At 50.9% G+C, this 19,073-nt stretch overlaps 1 protein-coding gene across 1 annotated transcript in view; it reads left to right on the top strand.

The window, feature by feature from the left end:
- The window catches only part of LOC137352858 (POU domain, class 2, transcription factor 2-like), a 991,936-nt gene that overhangs the window by 922,677 nt on the left and 50,186 nt on the right, over nt 1-19,073 (top strand). The window contains exon 2 of the mRNA XM_068018710.1: nt 2,585-2,650. Coding sequence (XP_067874811.1) covers nt 2,585-2,650 — 66 coding nt within the window. The remainder of the gene's footprint in view (nt 1-2,584; nt 2,651-19,073) is intronic.

Below are 19,073 nucleotides of genomic sequence, written 5' to 3'. Positions count from 1 at the left end.
CCATGTACTAACTCATGTTCTCACTACCTCTATGCTCAGTGGCCTACTTTGGCTCCCCATTAAGCAAAGCCTCAATTTTAAAACTCACATTCTTGCTTTCAAATGTATCCAAGGCCTCACCCCCTCCCTATCTCTGTCATCTCCTCCAGCCCCACAACCCTCCGAGATATCTGCGCTCCTCGAATTGTGGTCTCCTGAGCTTCCCCGATTTTAATTGTTCCACCACTGGTGCCCGTACGTTCAGCTGTCTTGGCCCTAAGCTCTGGAATTCACTTATTAAACCTCTCCGCCTCCCTACCTCTCTTTTCTCCTTTAAGACTCGACTCAAACCCTACCACTTTGACCAGCTTTTTGGTCACCTGACCTGATTTGGTGTCAGATCTTGTTTGGCAGCCTTCCTGTGCAGAACATTTACTATATCAGGGTGGACTCTAAAATTGTAAATACTCTGTACCTATGAAATTGTAAATATCTCTGATTTCCTCATGCCTGTGCCACCACTTTGCACACTGTATTGGATTGAGTTCTGGGCCCTGTGTGTGTCTCACTGTCTGGGAGCTGGGCCATGGGCTCGGCCTCCAACTGCTATTTTATGACTCAGCCTCTCGATATGCAAATGTACAGAGAAGATGCAAATGCTTTGCACAACAGTAACACTGTGCCTGACTGACAAGCTGATCGTTTCCACAGCTGATCGAGCGATCGGATGTTCAATCGGAATCCCATGCCTCACATCCAAGGGCAGTTGCGTAAGCTATCAGAGTAACAACCCGGTCCCTCCATTGGGCCTGGGATCAGTTTCACCCATCCTTCCTCAGCCTGGGATCGGTCTCTCTCTCCCTCCCTCAGGCCCAGCATTGGTCCCTCCCTCCCTCCCTCAGCCTGGGGTCGGTCTCTCATTGCCTCCCTGAGGCAGGGGATCGGTCCCTCCCTCCCTCACTCAGGCCTGGGATTGGTCTCTCCCTCTCTCCCTCGGCCTGGGATCAGTCTGTCCCACCCTAGTGGGGTAGCAGCATGGGCCACAAACTGCTCCCTTTGGCCCTGAGTTTCTGTGCTGCTTCTGTTAATGCCAGTTTCAGCGCCAGTGTCAGTTTCAGTGCTAGTGTCAGTTTCAGTGCCAGTTTCAGCGCCAGTGTCAGTTTCATTGGCCAAAGGCAGTTTCATTGCCAGTTTCAGCCAAGTGCCAGTTTCACTGCCAGTTTCAGCCAAGTGCCAGTTTCACTGCCAGTTTTAGTGACCAAAGGTAGTTTCTGCACAAGTTTCAGTGGCCAAAGGCGGTTTGTGTGCCCGTTTCAGCACCAGTGCCAGCCTTGGCTCTCTCCAGCTGACTGAGGTGCAGAAGGTGCATGTTGACCGGTGTGTTCCATGTCTCATGTGGAACATAATTGATGGTTGAAAAGATTGGGAAGTGTGGGGGGAGGTCTAATCCCCAGGATTCTCCACTCATCAAAGATCTTCAGCGCTGGTGAGCCCCCCCCCCCCCACCCCCCATATAAACTATTATGCTGCTGCATTGCAGTCTTGTGGCATTCTCTTCAATGTTATGTCTGTTTCCAATAGACCCCTCACACTCCCTGCCCATCTCTTTTTCTCTCTCCCTTCCCCAGCACAGCGGTGTCTCTCGCTGGAGAATGAGTTCCAGGGCCACTGACCCCCTTCCACTACCTTGAGGGGTATTAGAGTGGAGCCCAGTCCACTGCTGATCTCCACACATGCATGGGTCATTGGATATTGATCAGGAGTGGGAGTTAGCAGGAACTATGAGGGGGCCGCGGGTGCAGCCTGGGCCTTTCCTGGTCGGTGTGTGAGGCTCAGTCCCACACCGGGTGAGATCAGTAAACCCCAGTATAGGCTGGTGTTGGAGCCTGAGCCTTTCTTGCTCTGCCTAGCTCGGCTGCTCACTGTCTTAAATGTGCTGAACTACTGGAGGTGCTGGTGTCCCTTTTCATAAAGCTTTGAAATAGTGCTGGATGTTGTCACGCTGCCTGTGTTATTGAATGGGCTTAACAAGAGGGAGATACTGAGAGCAGTGGCATTTCAGCTCAATGACACAGGTTTACGATTAACGACGAGCTGTATTAAGAATGACTTTGTTAAAATAGATGAAAGTTTAACAGAACTTGGGGGAACGTGACATCCAATGAGTGAGACTTGGATCAGTCAGCACTGCTGGAAGTGGGCATTCCGTCCAGTCTGACTCACTGGAGAGGGTCAGCTCTCGGAGACCACGGGGCTTTGGTTAACTAGGAAGCTTTAATGGGCCTGGGTCTGTACTCTGACCCTTTTCTTCTCGGTAGGCCGAAATAATCTGCCTCTTTCTATCCCGTTTTGTCTCTTCCTTTCTCTATCTCCCTTCTCTCTTATTCTCTCAATCGCCCTCTCGCTCTGTCTGTCCTTCTCTCACCCTCTCACTCCCTTTGTTTCTGTCTCTCTCCCTCTTTGTCTCTCTCTCTCTCCCTCTTGCTCTCCCTCTCTATCTCTGTCTCGCTTTCCCTTTTGCTGTCTGTCTCTCTATCTCTACTTCTGTCTATCTCTGATATATTGTGATAGGCTCTAAGTATTTTATTTCTTTTTTTTTTTGCAGAAATAAGAATGAACAAGGGGACAGAATGTGAGAATCCCGGATTGGATTCCCAGTTGGAGCTGACAGGTACTGTGGAACATTATCGTTAGGGTTGGAGTGTCACTGTTTACTGCTCAATCTCACCCTCAGACACGTCCCCTCCACTCTCCCATCTGTGTCATTGTCTCTCTCTCACCTCACCCCTGTCCCAATGTCTTTTCATTCTCCTTGTCTAATTCCCCACGTCCAGTGCACCCGCACCCGCCAGTAATGTGTGCCTCCCATATTAGGGGTGTTTTCTGTTGTGAGCTGGTCACTGATCAGTCAGTGCTTGGAATGAGTTAAGGGCAGGTGATTGAGGCAGATGGTGCAGTGAGGTGTAGTGTGGTGTGTGGGGATGTTTGAGACTGACTCTTTCCCATGCATCCCTTCATAGCAGCCGCGTTGAGCAGGGAACATTAGACCATAGGTCTAAATGGAAAAGGGACCAAGGTCCTAGTTCACCTTCTATCGTCCTGGTATACAGAATTAGATGGAATGTACAGAAACAGGCCATTTGACCCAACTGGTCCATACTGGTGTTTATGCTCCACATGAACTTCCTCTCACCCCTCTTCATCTCAGAATATCAGCCTTTCCTTTTGTTCTTCCCCCTTAAACTTACCTGATGCTATTCACCTCTGGGCCTAAGCCTGTTCAGTCTTTTCTGATAGTTATAATCTCTCCGCTCTGGCATTATCCTGTAAATCTTTTTTTTCTTTTCTTTTGCAGCTTCTCCAGTGCCTCTATACCCTTTTTGCAATCTGGAGACCAGAACTGTGCTCAGTACTCTGTGGTCTATCCACATTTCTGTCTATGCTTAAGCATAGCTTCTCTGCTTTACAATTCCATTCCTCTGGAAATGAATCCCACAATTTGCTTTGCTTTATAATGGCCTTATTAACGTGTGTCCCGACTTGTGTTAATTTGCCTATCTGTACCCCCAGATCCCTTTGCAATTACTAGCCTGACTTTCCAAGCGGTATGAGCCTCCTGGTTTTTCCACCAAAGTTCACTGCCGCGCGTTTACCTATATAGGAACTAATTTGCCATTATGATTTCAGGTGCCATTTACCGTTTGCTTTTATTATGTGTGCATCCCAAACCCTACTCGCTGTTTTCTGATTTCTGTTTTGACCAGCTACTTTGTCCCCTAGCTGCACATGCTCTGACCTTAGTCATGAGTCTACGTTTTTTTCAAAATGTGGAGTTGCTTGCTAACCCTAGTAATTAATGTCTATCAATTAGTGTACAACAGACCCAGTCACGAGTCCAGTGGCAGAGGGCTTTAGTAACCTTAGGTTGAACGTTTCTTGTTTGTCCCAAGAATGCCACCTTCACCACGTCCTGTCTTAACTTACTCACATACTGGATCCCAAAATTTTCTGTGAGAAATTGATCTCATTTACATCGGGATGAACCAACACTGTCGACTCCCACATCTCCATAGGCAACATGTTTCATAGCTTGACCACTCGCTCGCTGAAATACTGTTTCGTCAAGATTAGTTTTGACGTTCCCCTGCTTCAAACGCAGGCCTTGTCCTCTGGCCTGTACAGGACAAGGTGGACGATCTTGTCACAGTCAACAATTATCAAATGGGTGGGGAACCCACTACTGAAACGTGCAAATACCTAAGCAGCCCGCTTCCTATTCCAAGTGTGTAACATAAGTGGGGATTAGACTCGAAAAGAGAAAGTGGTTTCTAAGACTTGAGAATATCCTGAAAGAAGAAGTACATTGATGAAGGAGCCCGTGCACTTCAACTGAACTCTGTCACAGAGTGAGACTCGGGACCAAGGGCAAGGGTCACAGTGCCAGATAGGGGAAGAGAGAGAGACTGTGATTGCTGAGGGGGGGTAGACACAAATTGTGATTGGTGTTGGAGAAACTTCCAGGCCTGTTTGTGAAGAAGACGCTGAGACTAGGAAGCTTTGGTGGAGATTGTTCATTGCTTGTCACAGAGCTTACTTCTGCACTCCAAACAACATCACCAGCCAGTGCTGGCTGGCTCTTCTCTATATATACACACCTGAATACAATGAGCTAATTGACACCCAATACCTGTTCACTCGATTATCTTGAACTACCAAGTTATTTATCATCCAATAACAGAACTACAGACCCTAACAATTGGCAGGGGCATTGGGGTTTATCGTCTCGCAAAGAATAGTAATAAGCCTGAGGATTGGGGGTGTTATAGAAACCAGCAAAGGGCAGCCCAAATGTGGACAAAGAGGGGGGGAAAAAATAGAATGAGAGTAAACTAGTCAGGAATTCTGAAAACAGATTGTCAGAGCTTTTACAAGTATATAGAAAGGAGAGTAGCTAGAGTAAGTATTGCTCCCTTTGGAGACAGAGACAGAGACAGGAGAAATTGTCATGGGAAATAAGGAAGTGGCAGAGACTTTGAACAAATATTTTGTGTCTGTCTTCACAGCAGAAAACATAAATTGCACATCAAAAATGTTCAATGACTGAGCTTCCACAGCCCTCTGGGGTAGAGAATTCCAAAGATTCGCAACCCTTTGAGCGTAGTAATTTCTCCTCATTTCAGTCCTGAATGATCAGCCCCTTATCCTGAGACTGTGTCCCCCGTGTTTTAGATTCCCTGACCAGTGGGAACAATCTCTCAGTGTCTACCCTATCAAGCCCTTTCACAATCTTGTATGTCTCAAGGGTGCTGCGGCCTCAAATATTTGCAATCTATGTTAATGACTTAGACTAAGAGACCAAGAGTAATGTCTCGAAGTTTGCTGATAATAAAAGCGAGGTGGGAATGTAAACTGCGAGGAAGACACACAGAGGCTGCAATGAGATGTAGACGGGTAAAGTGAGTAACAGGTTAACAAGGAGCATAATGTGGGGAAATTTGAGGTTATTCACTTGGGTAGTAATAATAGAAAAGTTTTATAAAAGGCGTGAAACTTTTAAATGTTGATGTACAGAGTGATTTGGAATACAAAAAGTTAACCTGCAGGTATGGCAAGCAGTTGGGAAGGCAAATGGCATGTCGGCCTTTATTGCAAGGGAATTGGAGTACACGAATAAGGAAATCTTGCTGAAATTAGTGCCGAAGGATGTTGTAGGGTACAGAGGGACAGAGATAGGCTGCAGAGCTGGGCTGAGAGATGGCAAATGGAGTTTAATGCGGAAAAGTGTGAGGTGATTCACTTTGGAAGGAGTAACAGGAATGCAGAGTACTGGGCTAATGGGAAGATTCTTGGTAGTGTAGATGAGCAGAGAGATCTTGGTGTCCAGGTACATAAATCCCTGAAAGTTGCCACCCAGGTTAATAGGGCTGTTAAGAAGGCATATGGTGTGTTAGCTTTTATTAGTAGGGGGATCGAGTTTCGGAGCCACGAGGTCATGATGCAGCTGTACAGAACTCTGGTGAGGCCGCACCTGGAGTATTGCGTGCAGTTCTGGACGCCGCATTATAGGAAGGATGTGGAAGCTTTGGAAAGGGTGCAGAGGAGATTTACTAGGATGTTGCCTGGTATGGAGGGAAGGTCTCACGAGGAAAGGCTGAGGGACTTGAGGTTGTTTTCGTTAGAGAGAAGGAGGAGAAGAGGTGACTTAATAGAGACATATAAGATAATCAGAGCGCTGGACAGGGTGGATAGTGAGAGCCTTTTTCCTCGGATGGTGATGGCAAACACGAGGGGACATAGCTTTAAGTTGAGGGGTGATAGATATAGGACAGATGTCAGAGGTAGTTTCTTTACACAGAGAGTAGTAGGGGCGTGGAACGCCCTGCCTGCAACAGTAGTGGACTCGCCAACTTTAAGGGCATTTAAGTGGTCATTGGATAGACATATGGATGAAAATGGAATAGTGTAGGTCAGATGGTTTCACAGGTCAGCGCAACATCGAGGGCTGAAGGGCCTGTACTGCGCTGTAATGTTCTATGTTCTAATGTTCTATGTTCTAATTGTATAGGGCCTTGGTAAGACCACACCTGGAGCACTGTATGCAGTTTTGGCCTCCATATCTAAGGAAGGATATACTTGCTTGGGAAGTGGTACAGCGAAGGTTTACTAGATTGTTCGCTGGGACAAGAGGGTTGTCCAATGCTGAGTAAATTGGGCCTGAGGTTTCAACAGTTTAGAGGAATGAGAGGTGATATTGAAACCGACAAGATTCCGAGGGGGCTGGATAAGGTAGAAGCTGAGAGTTTGTTTCCGCTGGTCGGGGAATCTCGAATGCGGGGGCCACTGTCTCAGAATAAGGGGCCGATCGTTCAGGACTGAGATGAGGAGAAATTTGTTCACACAAAGGGTTGTGAATCTTTGAAATTTTCGACCCCCCGAGGGTTGTGGATACTCCATTGTTGAGTATATTTAAGACTGAGTTGGCTAGACTTTTGATCTCTCCGGGAAGCAAGGGATATGGGGAACGGGTAACAAAGTGGAGCTGAGGGAGAAGCTCCGCCTTGATTGTATTGAATGGAACAGCAGGCTGAAGTTGGGGGGAGGGGGGGAAATTGCCAGAGAGAGAGAGGCTGTGATTGGCAGGGGGAGAGAGAGGCTGTGATTGGCAGGAAGAGAGAGAGGCTGTGATTGGCAGGGGAAGAGAGAGGCTGTGATGGGCAGGGAGAGAGAGAGGCTGTGATTGGCAGGGGGAGAGGGAGGCTCTGATTGGCAGGAAGAGAGAGAGGCTGTGATAGGCAGGGGAAGAGAGAGGCTGTGATTGGCAGGGGGAGAGAGAGGCTGTGATTGGCAGGGGAAGAGAGAGGCTGTGATGGGCAGGGAGAGAGAGAGGCTCTGATTGGCAGGGGGAGAGAGAGGCTGCGATGGGCAGGGGGAGAGAGAGGCTGTGATTGGCAGGGGGAGAGGGAGGCTCTGATTGGCAGGGGGAGAGAGAGGCTGCGATGGGCAGGGGTAGAGAGAGGCTGCGATGGGCAGGGGGAGAGAGAGGCTGTGATTGGCAGGGGGAGAGAGAGGCTGTGATTGGCAGGGGTAGAGAGAGGCTGTGATTGGCAGGGGGAGAGAGAGGCTGCGATGGGCAGGGGGAGAGAGAGGCTGTGATTGGCAGGAGGAGAGAGAGGCTGTGATTGGCAGGGGGAGAGAGAGGCTGCGATGGGCAGGGGGAGAGAGAGGCTGTGATTGACAGGGGGAGAGAGAGGCTGCGATGGGCAGGGGGAGAAAGAGGCTGTGATTGACAGGGGGAGAGAGAGTCTGCGATGGGCAGAGGGTGAAAGAGGCTGCGATTGGCAGGGGGAGAGGGAGGCTGTGATTGGCAGGGGGAGAGAGAGGCTGCGATGGGCAGGGGGAGAGAGAGGCTGTGATTGGCAGGAGGAGAGAGAGGCTGTGATTGGCAGGGGGAGAGAGAGGCTACAATGGGCAGGGGGAGAGAGAGGCTGTGATTTACAGGGGGAGAGAGAGTCTGCGATGGGCAGAGGGAGAAAGAGGCTGTGATTGGCAGGGGGAGAGGGAGGCTGCGATGGGCAAGGGGAGAGAGAGTCTGCGATGGGCAGGGGGAGAGAGAGGCTGCGATTGGCAGGGGGAGAGAGAGGCTGTGATGGGCAGGGGGAGAGAGAGGCTGCGATTGGCAGGGGGAGAGAGAGGCTGTGATTGTCAGGGGAGAGAGAGGCTGTAATGGGCAGGGGGAGAGAGAGGCTGTGATGGGCAGGAGGAGAGAGAGGCTGTGATTTCTCGACTCACCGAATGATTATAGCGTAGAAGGTGGCCATTCGGCCCATCATGTCTGCACCGGCTCTCGTAATGAGCAAATCACCGAGTTCCATTTCCCCATCCTTCTCCCTGAAATCCTGCACATTCTTCCTCCAAGTGTCCTGGAGTTCCCACATAGCATAGGATGTGCACCCCCAAGGTTGGAACAGTCCTGCTGTTTATCCTCTGTCTATTAGATAATAAACCTTGGTACTACAAATAAAATTTGTTATTAATAAGCCCTGCTACTACTAATAAACCTTGCAACTATTAATGAATAGCCCAAGTTTTGACAAAAAAAGGTAAACAATGAAAAAAGGGGGGGGGAGGGGAAGTGAGAGGCACTGATTGGCAGGGGGAGAGAGAGGCTGTGATTGGCAGGGGCAGAGAGAGGCTGCGATTGGCAGGAGAGGGAGAGGCTACGATTGGCAGGAGAGGGAGAGGCTGTGATAGGCAGGGGGGAGAGAGAGGCTGCAATTGGTAGAGAGAGAGGCTGTGACTGGCAAGGAGAGGGAGGTTGCAATTCATAGGAGAGAGAGAGTGGGGGAGAGAAAAGTTTTGATTAATAGGGAAGAGGGAGGGGTTGTGATTCGGGCGGAGAGAGAGGGCTTGTGATTAGTGGAGGAGATAGGGGTTGTGATTAGTAAGGAAGAGGGAGGGGTTGTGATTAGAAGGGGAGAGAGAGAGGGGGCGTTGCAATTAGTAGGGGAGTGTGGTCTAACCGGGGCATATGGAGACCAGAGCCGTGCGCAATGCTCTCAGTGTGACCTAACCAGGATATATGGAGATCAGAACGAGGCGAAATGGTCTCATTGCGGTCTAACCAAGTGTTTTAATCCAGAAAGCCAATTGGTGAAGGATAGAAGTGGAGCCAATCTTGAAGCACTTTTATATTTATTTTCAGAATTATGCAATGCAGGCATACATCTCCTAACCCCAACAAACACCGTTTTAGTCTGTGTGTATTTATAGGGGCTCAAGTGAATCTCCACCACCTGCATGCAATTAAACACAATTAATAATATACAATTAACACCACCGTTCACCAAGCCAGTGGCACTGACTAGCTGGGTTTCATTTTCGATTACCAGGTAGGATAAGGACGCCTTTGCAGGAATGCGGTAAGAATTAATCCCACAGTACTATGGGTGATTTGACTGCACGCAGGGGATTCGATAGTTAGGGACGGGTTTCTGTAACCACAAGCCATGTTTCCCGAATCCTCCGTTGCCTCCCTGGTGCCAGGGGAGAGGATATCACCAAGTAGGTGCTGGACATTCTGCGAGGGGAAGGGGAAATAGCCAGAAGTCGTGGTCAGTTTTGGGAACCAATGACATATATAGAAAAAAAGTGTTGTCATTCCCTCGGCAAGACTTTCAATTGATAGGATGGTGGAAGCTGAATCCATAAATAATTTTAGAGGGGAGTTGGACAAGGTGTTGAGGATGAAGAACTTAAAAGGTTCTGCTGAAAGCGCTTGGGGTGTGGGACTAAGCACAGTTGCTCCTTCAAAGAGCCAGTCCATGTATGGCGGGCCGAGTGGACTCCTCCTGTGCTTTAGGTTCCGATGTTTGAAGAGCTAATACTTTGGCCTTGGATCAGAGGTAGTACCCACTGCGGTATAACCACAAGCCCCTCGTTTGCCCGAGAGCTTTGAACTTCACATGGAGTGCTCTTTGCAGTATTGCGAGGACACAGTTGCCCTGCTGGTGACAGCAGCTGCTGCTGCTGGGATTGAAGGCCAGCTGTATGGCATTGCATGTGCAGAGCCAGTCAAACTCATGCGTGCCAGTTCGACATTGCCCTCTGCAGGTACTGGGCTCAGGTCACTTCACTCAGTGCCACAGTGAGCTCCCCCATGCTCAGCATCATGGTGACATCGTAAACACAGCAGGAAGGTTTCTCCCACTCTCTGAGTGACGGTGACATCGGAAACACAGCAGGAAGGTTTCTCCCACTCTCTGAGTGACGGTGACATCGTAAACACAGCGGGAAGGTTTCTCCCACTCTCTGAGTGATGGTGACATCGGAAACACAGCAGGAAGGTTTCTCCCACTCTCTGAGTGACGGTGACATCGTAAACACAGCAGGAAGGTTTCTCCCACTCTCTGAGTGATGACAACATCGGAAACACAGCAGGAAGGTTTCTCCCACTCTCTGAGTGATGGTGACATCGGAAACACAGCGGGAAGGTTTCTCCCACTCTCTGAGTGGCGGTGACATCGTAAACACAGCAGGAAGGTTTCTCCCACTCTCTGAGTGATGACAACATCGGAAACACAGCAGGAAGGTTTCTCCCACTCTCTGAGTGACGGTGACATCGGAAACAAAGCGGGAAGGTTTCTCCCACTCTCTGAGTGACGGTGACATCGGAAAAACAGCGGGAAGGTTTCTCCCACTCTCTGAGTGATGACAACATCGTAAACACAGCGGGAAGGTTTCTCCCACTCTCTGAGTGATGACAGCATCAGAAACACAGCGGGAAGGTTTCTCCCACTCTCTGAGTGACGGTGACATCGGAAACACAGCAGGAAGGTTTCTCCCACTCTCTGAGTGATGACAATATCAGAAACACAGCAGGAAGGTTTCACCCACTCTCTGAGTGATGACAATATCAGAAACACAGCGGGAAGGTTTCTCCCACTCTCTGAGTGATGACAACATCAGAAACACAGCAGGAAGGTTTCTCCCACTCTCTGAGTGATGGTGACATCGGAAACACAGCGGGAAGGTTTCTCCCACTCTCTGAGTGATGACAACATCAGAAACACAGCGGGAAGGTTTCTCCCACTCTCTGAGTGACGGTGACATCGGAAACACAGCAGGAAGGTTTCTCCCACTCTCTGAGTGACGGTGACATCGGAAACACAGCGGGAAGGTTTCTCCCACTCTCTGAGTGATGGTGACATCGTAAACACAGCAGGAAGGTTTCTCCCACTCTCTGAGTGATGGTGACATCGGAAACACAGCAGGAAGGTGTCTCCCACTCTCTGAGTGACGGTGACATCGGAAACACAGCGGGAAGGTTTCTCCCACTCTCTGAGTGATGACAACATCAGAAACACAGCAGGAAGGTTTCTCCCACTCTCTGAGTGATGGTGACATCGTAAACACAGCGGGAAGGTTTCTCCCACTCTCTGAGTGATGGTGACATCGTAAACACAGCGGGAAGGTTTCTCCCACTCTCTGAGTGATGGTGACATCGTAAACACAGCAGGAAGGTTTCTCCCACTCTCTGAGTCATGACAACATCAGAAACACAGCGGGAAGGTTTCTCCCACTCTCTGAGTGATGGTGACATCGTAAACACAGCAGGAAGGTTTCTCCCACTCTCTGAGTCATGACAACATCAGAAACACAGCGGGAAGGTTTCTCCCACTCTCTGAGCGACGGTGACATCGGAAACACAGCGGGAAGGTTTCTCCCACTCTCTGAGTGATGAATTGGTCAATGAATCTGGTTCCTCATTCGGGTCGTCTTCTGGATTTGTGAATGAATGCAGCCTCTCCTGTCCATTAGATGTTGGAAATCGCTGTTTCCTCTGGAAAGGATGCTGCTTCTGCACGATCGCCATTATAGCTCTATTGCATCTCACCATACCATGCTGTGTCTGGACACTGTTCCACCTTGGATGTGGTGTCTGCTCCACCACTTCTCCATGACGATTTTGGTCTTGGGTCCAAACTGTCTCTCCTGGTTGGATGTCTAATAGGTCTCGTGCTTCGTGACGTTCACATGGCACGGGACCCGTTTTGTAGTGGGGTTGAACAATTGCTCGGAAGTGCAATTTGAACATCCTCGTACTTCCTCAGCTTTGCCTTTACCGTCCACACTCCCCGTTCAGTTTCACCATTGGCCTCACGGTATCTTGGTGAACTAGTGGGACGAGCAAGTCCATATGATCCTGTGAACTCTTTAAAGTATCGGTTGGCAAACTGCAGTCCATTGTCTGAAATTACAAGGTCTGGGATTCCATGCATTGCGAAGATCTTCTTCCATGATGTAATCACTGCTTCAGAAGTGTGACCTTGCAGTTGCTTGTCATTTATCCATCTCGAGTATAATCGACTGCAACCAAGAACATTTTACCTCTGTGTTCAAAAAGACCCATCCCAAGATGTTCCCAGGGTCTTGATGGAAAGGAAGATGACATCAGTGGTTCTGTTGTCTCCCTGATGATGAATAAGCACAAGTGACACATTATGATACCATCTCGTCTAGTGATTTTGAAAGACCTGGCCACAAAACAGAATATCGTGATCTGCCTCGACATTTCGGGATGGCCCAGATGTCTTTGGTGCAATCATTGTCATATGTCTGATCTCAGAACTCTCGGAATGACCGATCTCTTGTCATAAATGAGTAAATCATCAATGGCACTGAGATGCCCTCTCCGTTCGCAGTACCGTCTGAGAATAGGATTGGGGTCTGTCTCTCTCTTAAAGTTAAGACCAATAACATAGTCTGCAAACTTGTCATAAGCCCCTGCAGCCGTTAATGCTTCTTTCTCTGTCACTGCGTACCTCTGTTCAGTCTCTGTCAGTGAACGGGTTGCGTAGTAAATGGTCCGTGCTTTCTATCTGTCTGTATCTGAAACAGTACAGCGCCTAGTCCTGTAGAAGATGCATCTGTAGCGATGACAGTGAGCAGCTCAGGGTCGTAGTGAACTAATATATCCGGTGAAAAAAGTATTTCTTATTTTCAAATGATCTCGGTTGTGCTTCCTCTCAGCACCATGTAATGTCTTGGAGCTGGAAACTCCTTGATTGCTCTTGTCTTCCGTGGATCAACTCTTCCACCAGATCCATCCGCAATATGTCCGAGGAATTTGACATTCGGTCGTGAGAACTCACGTTGGTTATTGAGTGCTGGATATTGTCCTTGGGAAAATTTCAGGCACTGATGTGATACCTAAGGGTAGTCTGTTGAAACAAAACCTTCCAAATGGGGTGATGAAGGTTAGGAACATAGGAACATAGGAACAGGAGTAGGCCATTCAGCCCATCGAGCCTGCTCCGTCATTCAATACAATCACGGCTGATCTTCCACTTCAATGCCTTTTTTCCCACCCTATCCTCATATCCCCTTATGTCATTGCTATTTAGAAATCTGTCAATCTCTGCTTTAAACATACTCAATGACTGAGCTTCCACAGCCCTCTGGGGTAGAGAATTCCAAAGATTCACAACCCTCTGAGTAAAGAAATTTCTCTTCATCTCTGTCCCAAGTGGCTTCCCCCTTATTTTGAAATTGTGTCCCCTGGTTCTAGACTCCCCAACCTGGGGAAACATCTTACCTGCATCTACCCTGTCAATCCCTTTCAGTATTTTGCAGGTTTTAATGAGATCAACTCTCATTCTTTGAAACTCTCGAGAATACAGGCCCAGTTTCCCCAATCTCTCCTCATAGGACAGTCCCGCCAACCCAGGAACAAGTCTGGTGAACCTTCATTACACTCTCTCTGTGGCAATAATATCCTTCCTAAGGTAAGGGGACCAAAACTGCACACAGTACTCTAGGTGCGGTCTAACCAAGGTTCTATACAATTGAAGCAAGACTTCACGACTCCTGTACTCAAATCCTCTTGCAATAACGGCTAACATACCATTAACCTTCTTAACTGCTTGCTGCACCTGCATGTTAGCTTTCAGTGACTTATTAACAAGGACACCCAGGTCCCTTTGTAAATCTACACTTTCTAATCGCCCACCATTTAGGAAATACTCTGCACATCTATTCCTCCTACCAAAGTGGATCACCTCACATTTTTCCACATTTTATTCCTCTGCCCTCTCTGTCTCTCTATTCCCCCTCACTCTCTGTCCGCCCTCTCTCTCTGCCTCCCTTTCTCTGTGCCCTCCTTTTTCTGTCCCCCCTCTCACTTTCTGTCCCCCTTCCTCTCTCTCTCTGTCCCCCTCTCTCTCTGTCCTCCCCTCGGTTCCTCCCTCTCTCTTTCTGTCCCCCCTCTCTTTCTGTCCCCCCTCTCTCTCTGTCCCCTCCTCTCTCTGTCCCTCTTCTCTCTCTGTCCCTCATCTCTCTGTTCCCCCCTCTCTCTCACTAGCTCTGTCCCTCGTCCCTCTGTCCCCCCTCTCTCTTTGTCCCCCCCATCTCCCTCCCTCTCTCTCTGCACACCCCCCCCCCCGTCCTCCCCTCAGTTCCTCCCCTCTCTCTCTCTTTCTGTGTCCCCCCTCTCTCTCTCTCTGTCCCCTCTCTGTTCCCCCTCTCTCTCTGTCCCCCATCAGTCTGTTTCCCCTCTCTCTCTGTAGCTCTGTCCCTCCTCTCTCTCTGACCCCCTCCTCTCTCTTTGTTCCCCCCATCTCCCTCTGTCCCCCCCCATCTCCCTCCCTCTCTCTCTGCACCCCCCCGTCCTCCCCTCAGTTCCTCCCTCTCTCTCTCTTTCTGTGTCCCCCATCTCTCTCTGTCCCCTCTCTGTTCCCCCTCTCTCTCTGTCCCCCATCTCTCTGTTTCCCCCTGTCTTTCTGTAGCTCTGCCCCTCCTCTCTCTGTCTCCCTCCCTCTCTCTTTGTCCCCCCCTCTCTATTTGTCCCCCCCCTCTCTCTTTGTCCCCCCCTCTCTCTGTTTCCCTCCCTCTCTCTCTGTTTCCCTCCCTCTCTCTCTGCCCCTCCCTCTCTCTCTCTGTCCTCTCCTCCATTCCTCCCTCTCTCTCTCTTTCTGTGTCCCTCTTTCTCTGTCCCCTCTCTGTTCCCCCTCTCTCTTCCCGCATGCATGGCATTCGGCTGCTTTGACGGGTCAGTTTTCCCGCTTGTGTCTCCCTCTCGGCCACACTTACTGCAGTAAGTGGGCGGCACAGTGGCGCAGTGGTTAGCACCGCAGCCTCACAACTCCAGGTACCCGGGTTCGATTCCGGGTACTGCCTGTGAGGAGTTTGCAAGTTCTCCCTGTGTCTGCGTGGGTTTTCTCCGGGTGCTCCGGTTTCCTCCCACAAGCCAAAAGACTTGCAGGTTGATAGGTAAATTGGCCATTATAAATTGTCACTAGTATAGGTAGGTGGTAGGGAAAAATAGGGACAGGTGGGGATGTTTGGTAGGAATATGGGATTAGTGCAGGATTAGTATAAATGGGTGGTTGATGTTCGGCACAGACTCGGTGGGCCGAAGGGCCTGTTTCAGTGCTGTATCTCTAATCTAATCTAATCTAAACCTGGACTGCCGCTAATCATTCTTCCAGTCTCTTCAGTGGTTTGGGTTTGAATCCCACTGCTGCCACCATATTGTATTCTGCTTACTGTGAAACTAGGACAGAATATCTGAAGAGTCAGGTGGTTAAAGAAAACTGGAGCTTTATTAAACATGTCTTACTACTGTGGTTTACGTCTACTAGGCCTGTACACGAGGGTTCCACACACGTGGTGTTACATCACTTCCTGTGATGAGGTGTACAGCCCAATGTCCACTCTACCACATTATACTACAATTTATACAAGAGGAAAAGTCTGTGCCAGCTGTGTAACAGACAATGATGTCAGGAAGCCGTCCTGCTATTTTAATAATATTGTCAGTACACAGAGACAGGAGGAAACAGTCCTGCTGTACTTACAATGTTGTTAACACATAGGAGAAGAGGAAACCTACTGCGTCTACGATTTGTGACCAGAAAGGGGATTTACGCATGGAGGCACAGGGTGCATGGCTGAAGTGCTAAATGAGTACGTTACATCTGTCTTTCACATGGAAGAAGATGCTGCCAAAGTCATAGTGAAAGAGGAGGTATGAGAAAGGCTGCCTGTAATTAAAGGTTGATACATCACCAGGACTGGATGGGATGCAGCCGAGGATACTGAGGGAAGTAAGGGTGGAAATTGCAGAGGCACTGACCATAATCAGCTAATCCTCTTTAGATACAGGGTTAGTGCCAGAGGACTGGAGAATTGCAAATGTTACACCCTTGTTCAAAAAGGGATTTGAGGCTAAGCCCAGCAACTACAGGCCAGTCCGTTTAGCATCAGTGGTGGGAAACGCTTATCCAGGACAAAATGAACAGTCACTTGGACAAGTGTGAATTAATCAGGGAAAGCCAGCACAGATTTGTTCAGGACAAATTGTGTTTAACTAAAATAAAAACAAGAAATGCTGGAATCACTCAGCAGGTCTGGCAGCATCTGTGGAAAGAGAAGCAGAGTTAACGTTTCGGGTCAGTGACCCTTCTTTGGAACTGGGAACTTCGGAACTTGTGTTTAACTAACTTGATTGAGGTTTTCGATGAGGTAACGGAGATGGTTGATGAGGGTAATGCAGTTCGTGTGTTGTATGTGAACTTCCTGACACCGACAATTCCAATCTCCCTCCTCTACCCTTCCGATCCCCCACCCAGATACCAATATTTCGAATCTTCTCTGTCAACCCTTCGATCTCCTGCGCAACATTTACGATCTACCTCTACACCGTTAGGATCTCCCTTCTAATGCTGCCCCTTCCTATTGCCCCCACACCCGACACTGACACTTCCGATCTCCCCCCGACACTGACCCTCCTGATCTCTCCCCCAACACTGACCCTCCCGATCTCTCCCCCAACACTGACCCTCCCGATCTCGCCCCGACACTGACCCTCCCGATCTCTCCCCCAACACTGACCCTCCCGATCTCTCCCCCAACACTGACCCTCCCGATCTCGCCCCGACACTGACCCTCCCGATCTCTCCCCCAACACTGACCCTCCTGATCTCTCCCCCAACACTGACCCTCCCGGTTTCCCCCCCAACACTGACCCTCCCAATCTCCCCCCCAACTCTGACCCTCCCGACCTCCCCCCGACACTGACCCTCCCGACCTCCCCCCGACACTGACCCTCCTGATCTCCCCCCGACACTGACCCTCCTGATCTCTCCCCCAACACTGACCCTCCCAATCTCCCCCCCAACACTGACCCTCCCGATCTCTCCCCCAACACTGACCCTCCCGATCTCTCCCCCAACACTGACCCTCCCGACCTCCCCCCGACACTGACCCTCCCGATCTCTCCCCCGACACTGACCCTCCCGATCTCTCCCCCGACACTGACCCTCCCGATCTCTCCCCCGACACTGACCCTCCTGATCTCTCCCCCAACACTGACCCTCCCAATCTCCCCCCCAACTCTGACCCTCCCGACCTCCCCCCGACACTGACCCTCCCGACCTCCCCCCGACACTGACCCTCCTGATCTCTCCCCCAACACTGACCCTCCCGATCTCCCCCCGACACTGACCCTCCCAATCTCCCCCCGACACTGACCCTCCCGATCTCCCCCCGACACTGACCCTCCCGACCTCCCCCCGACACTGACCCTCCTGATCTCCCTCCGACACTGACCCTCCTGATCTCTCCCCCAACACTGACCCTCCCGATCTCCCCCCGACACTGACCCTCCCGATCTCCCCCCGACACTGACCCTCCCGACCTCCCCCCGACACTGACCCTCCTGATCTCCCTCCGACACTGACCCTCCTGATCTCTCCCCCAACACTGACCCTCCCGACCTCCCCCCGACACTGACCCTCCTGATCTCCCTCCGACACTGACCCTCCTGATCTCTCCCCCAACACTGACCCTCCCAATCTCCCCCCCAACTCTGACCCTCCCGACCTCCCCCCGACACTGACCCTCCTGATCTCCCTCCGACACTGACCCTCCCGATCTCCCCCCGACACTGACCCTCCCGATCTCCCCCCGACACTGACCCTCCCGATCTCCCCCCGACACTGACCCTCCCGACCTCCCCCCGACACTGACCCTCCTGATCTCCCTCCGACACTGACCCTCCCGATCTCCCCCGAACACTGACCCTCCCGATCTCCCCCCGACTCTGACCCTCCCGATCTCCCCCCGACACTGACCCTCCCGATCTCCCCCCGACTCTGACCCTCCCGATCTCCCCCCGACACTGACCCTCCCGATCTCCCCCGAACACTGACCCTCCCGATCTCCCTCCGACACCGACCCTCCCGATCTCCGCCTGACACTCCACACCCAGGCCCAGTGAGACAGGGGTGATCCAAACCCCACACCCAGGCCCAGTGAGACAGGGGTGATCCAGACTCCACACCCCATGCCCAGTGAGACAGGGGTGATCCAGACTCCACACCCCATGCCCAGTGAGACAGGGGTGATCCAGACTCCACACCCAGGCCCAGTGAGACAGGGGTGATCCAGACTCCAAACCCCAGGCCCTGTGAGACAGGGGTGATCCAGACTCCAAACCCAGGCCCAGTGAGACAGGGGTGATCCAGACTCCAAACCCCAGGCCCAGTGAGACAGGGGTGATCCAGACTCCAAACCCCAGGCCCAGTGAGACAGGGGTGATCCAGACTCCAAACCCCAGGCCCTGTGAGACAGGGGTGATCCAGACTCCAAACCCAGGCCCAGTGAGACAGGGGTGATCCAGACTCCAAACCCAGGCCCAGTGAGACAGGGGTGATCCAGACTCCAAACCCCAGGCCCAGTGTGACAGGGGTGATCCAGACTCCAAACCCCAGGCCCTGTGAGACAGGGGTGATCCAGACTCCAAACCCAGGCCCAGTGAGACAGGGGTGATCCAGACTCCAAACCCCAGGCCCAGTGTGACAGGGGTGATCCAGACTCCAAACCCCAGGCCCAGTGAGACAGGGGTGATCCAGACTCCACACCCCTGGCCCAGTGAGACAGGAGTGATCCAGACTCCACACCCCTGGCCCAGTGAGACAGGGGTGATACAGACTCCAAACCCCAGGCCCAGTGTGACAGGGGTGATCCAGACTCCAAACCCCAGGCCCAGTGAGACAGGGGTGATCCAGACTCCAAACACCAGGCCCAGTGAGACA

This window comes from Heterodontus francisci, chromosome 39, assembly GCF_036365525.1.
Source record: "Heterodontus francisci isolate sHetFra1 chromosome 39, sHetFra1.hap1, whole genome shotgun sequence".
NCBI lineage: Eukaryota > Metazoa > Chordata > Chondrichthyes > Heterodontiformes > Heterodontidae > Heterodontus > Heterodontus francisci.
This window is presented reverse-complemented; position numbering and strand designations above follow the sequence as displayed.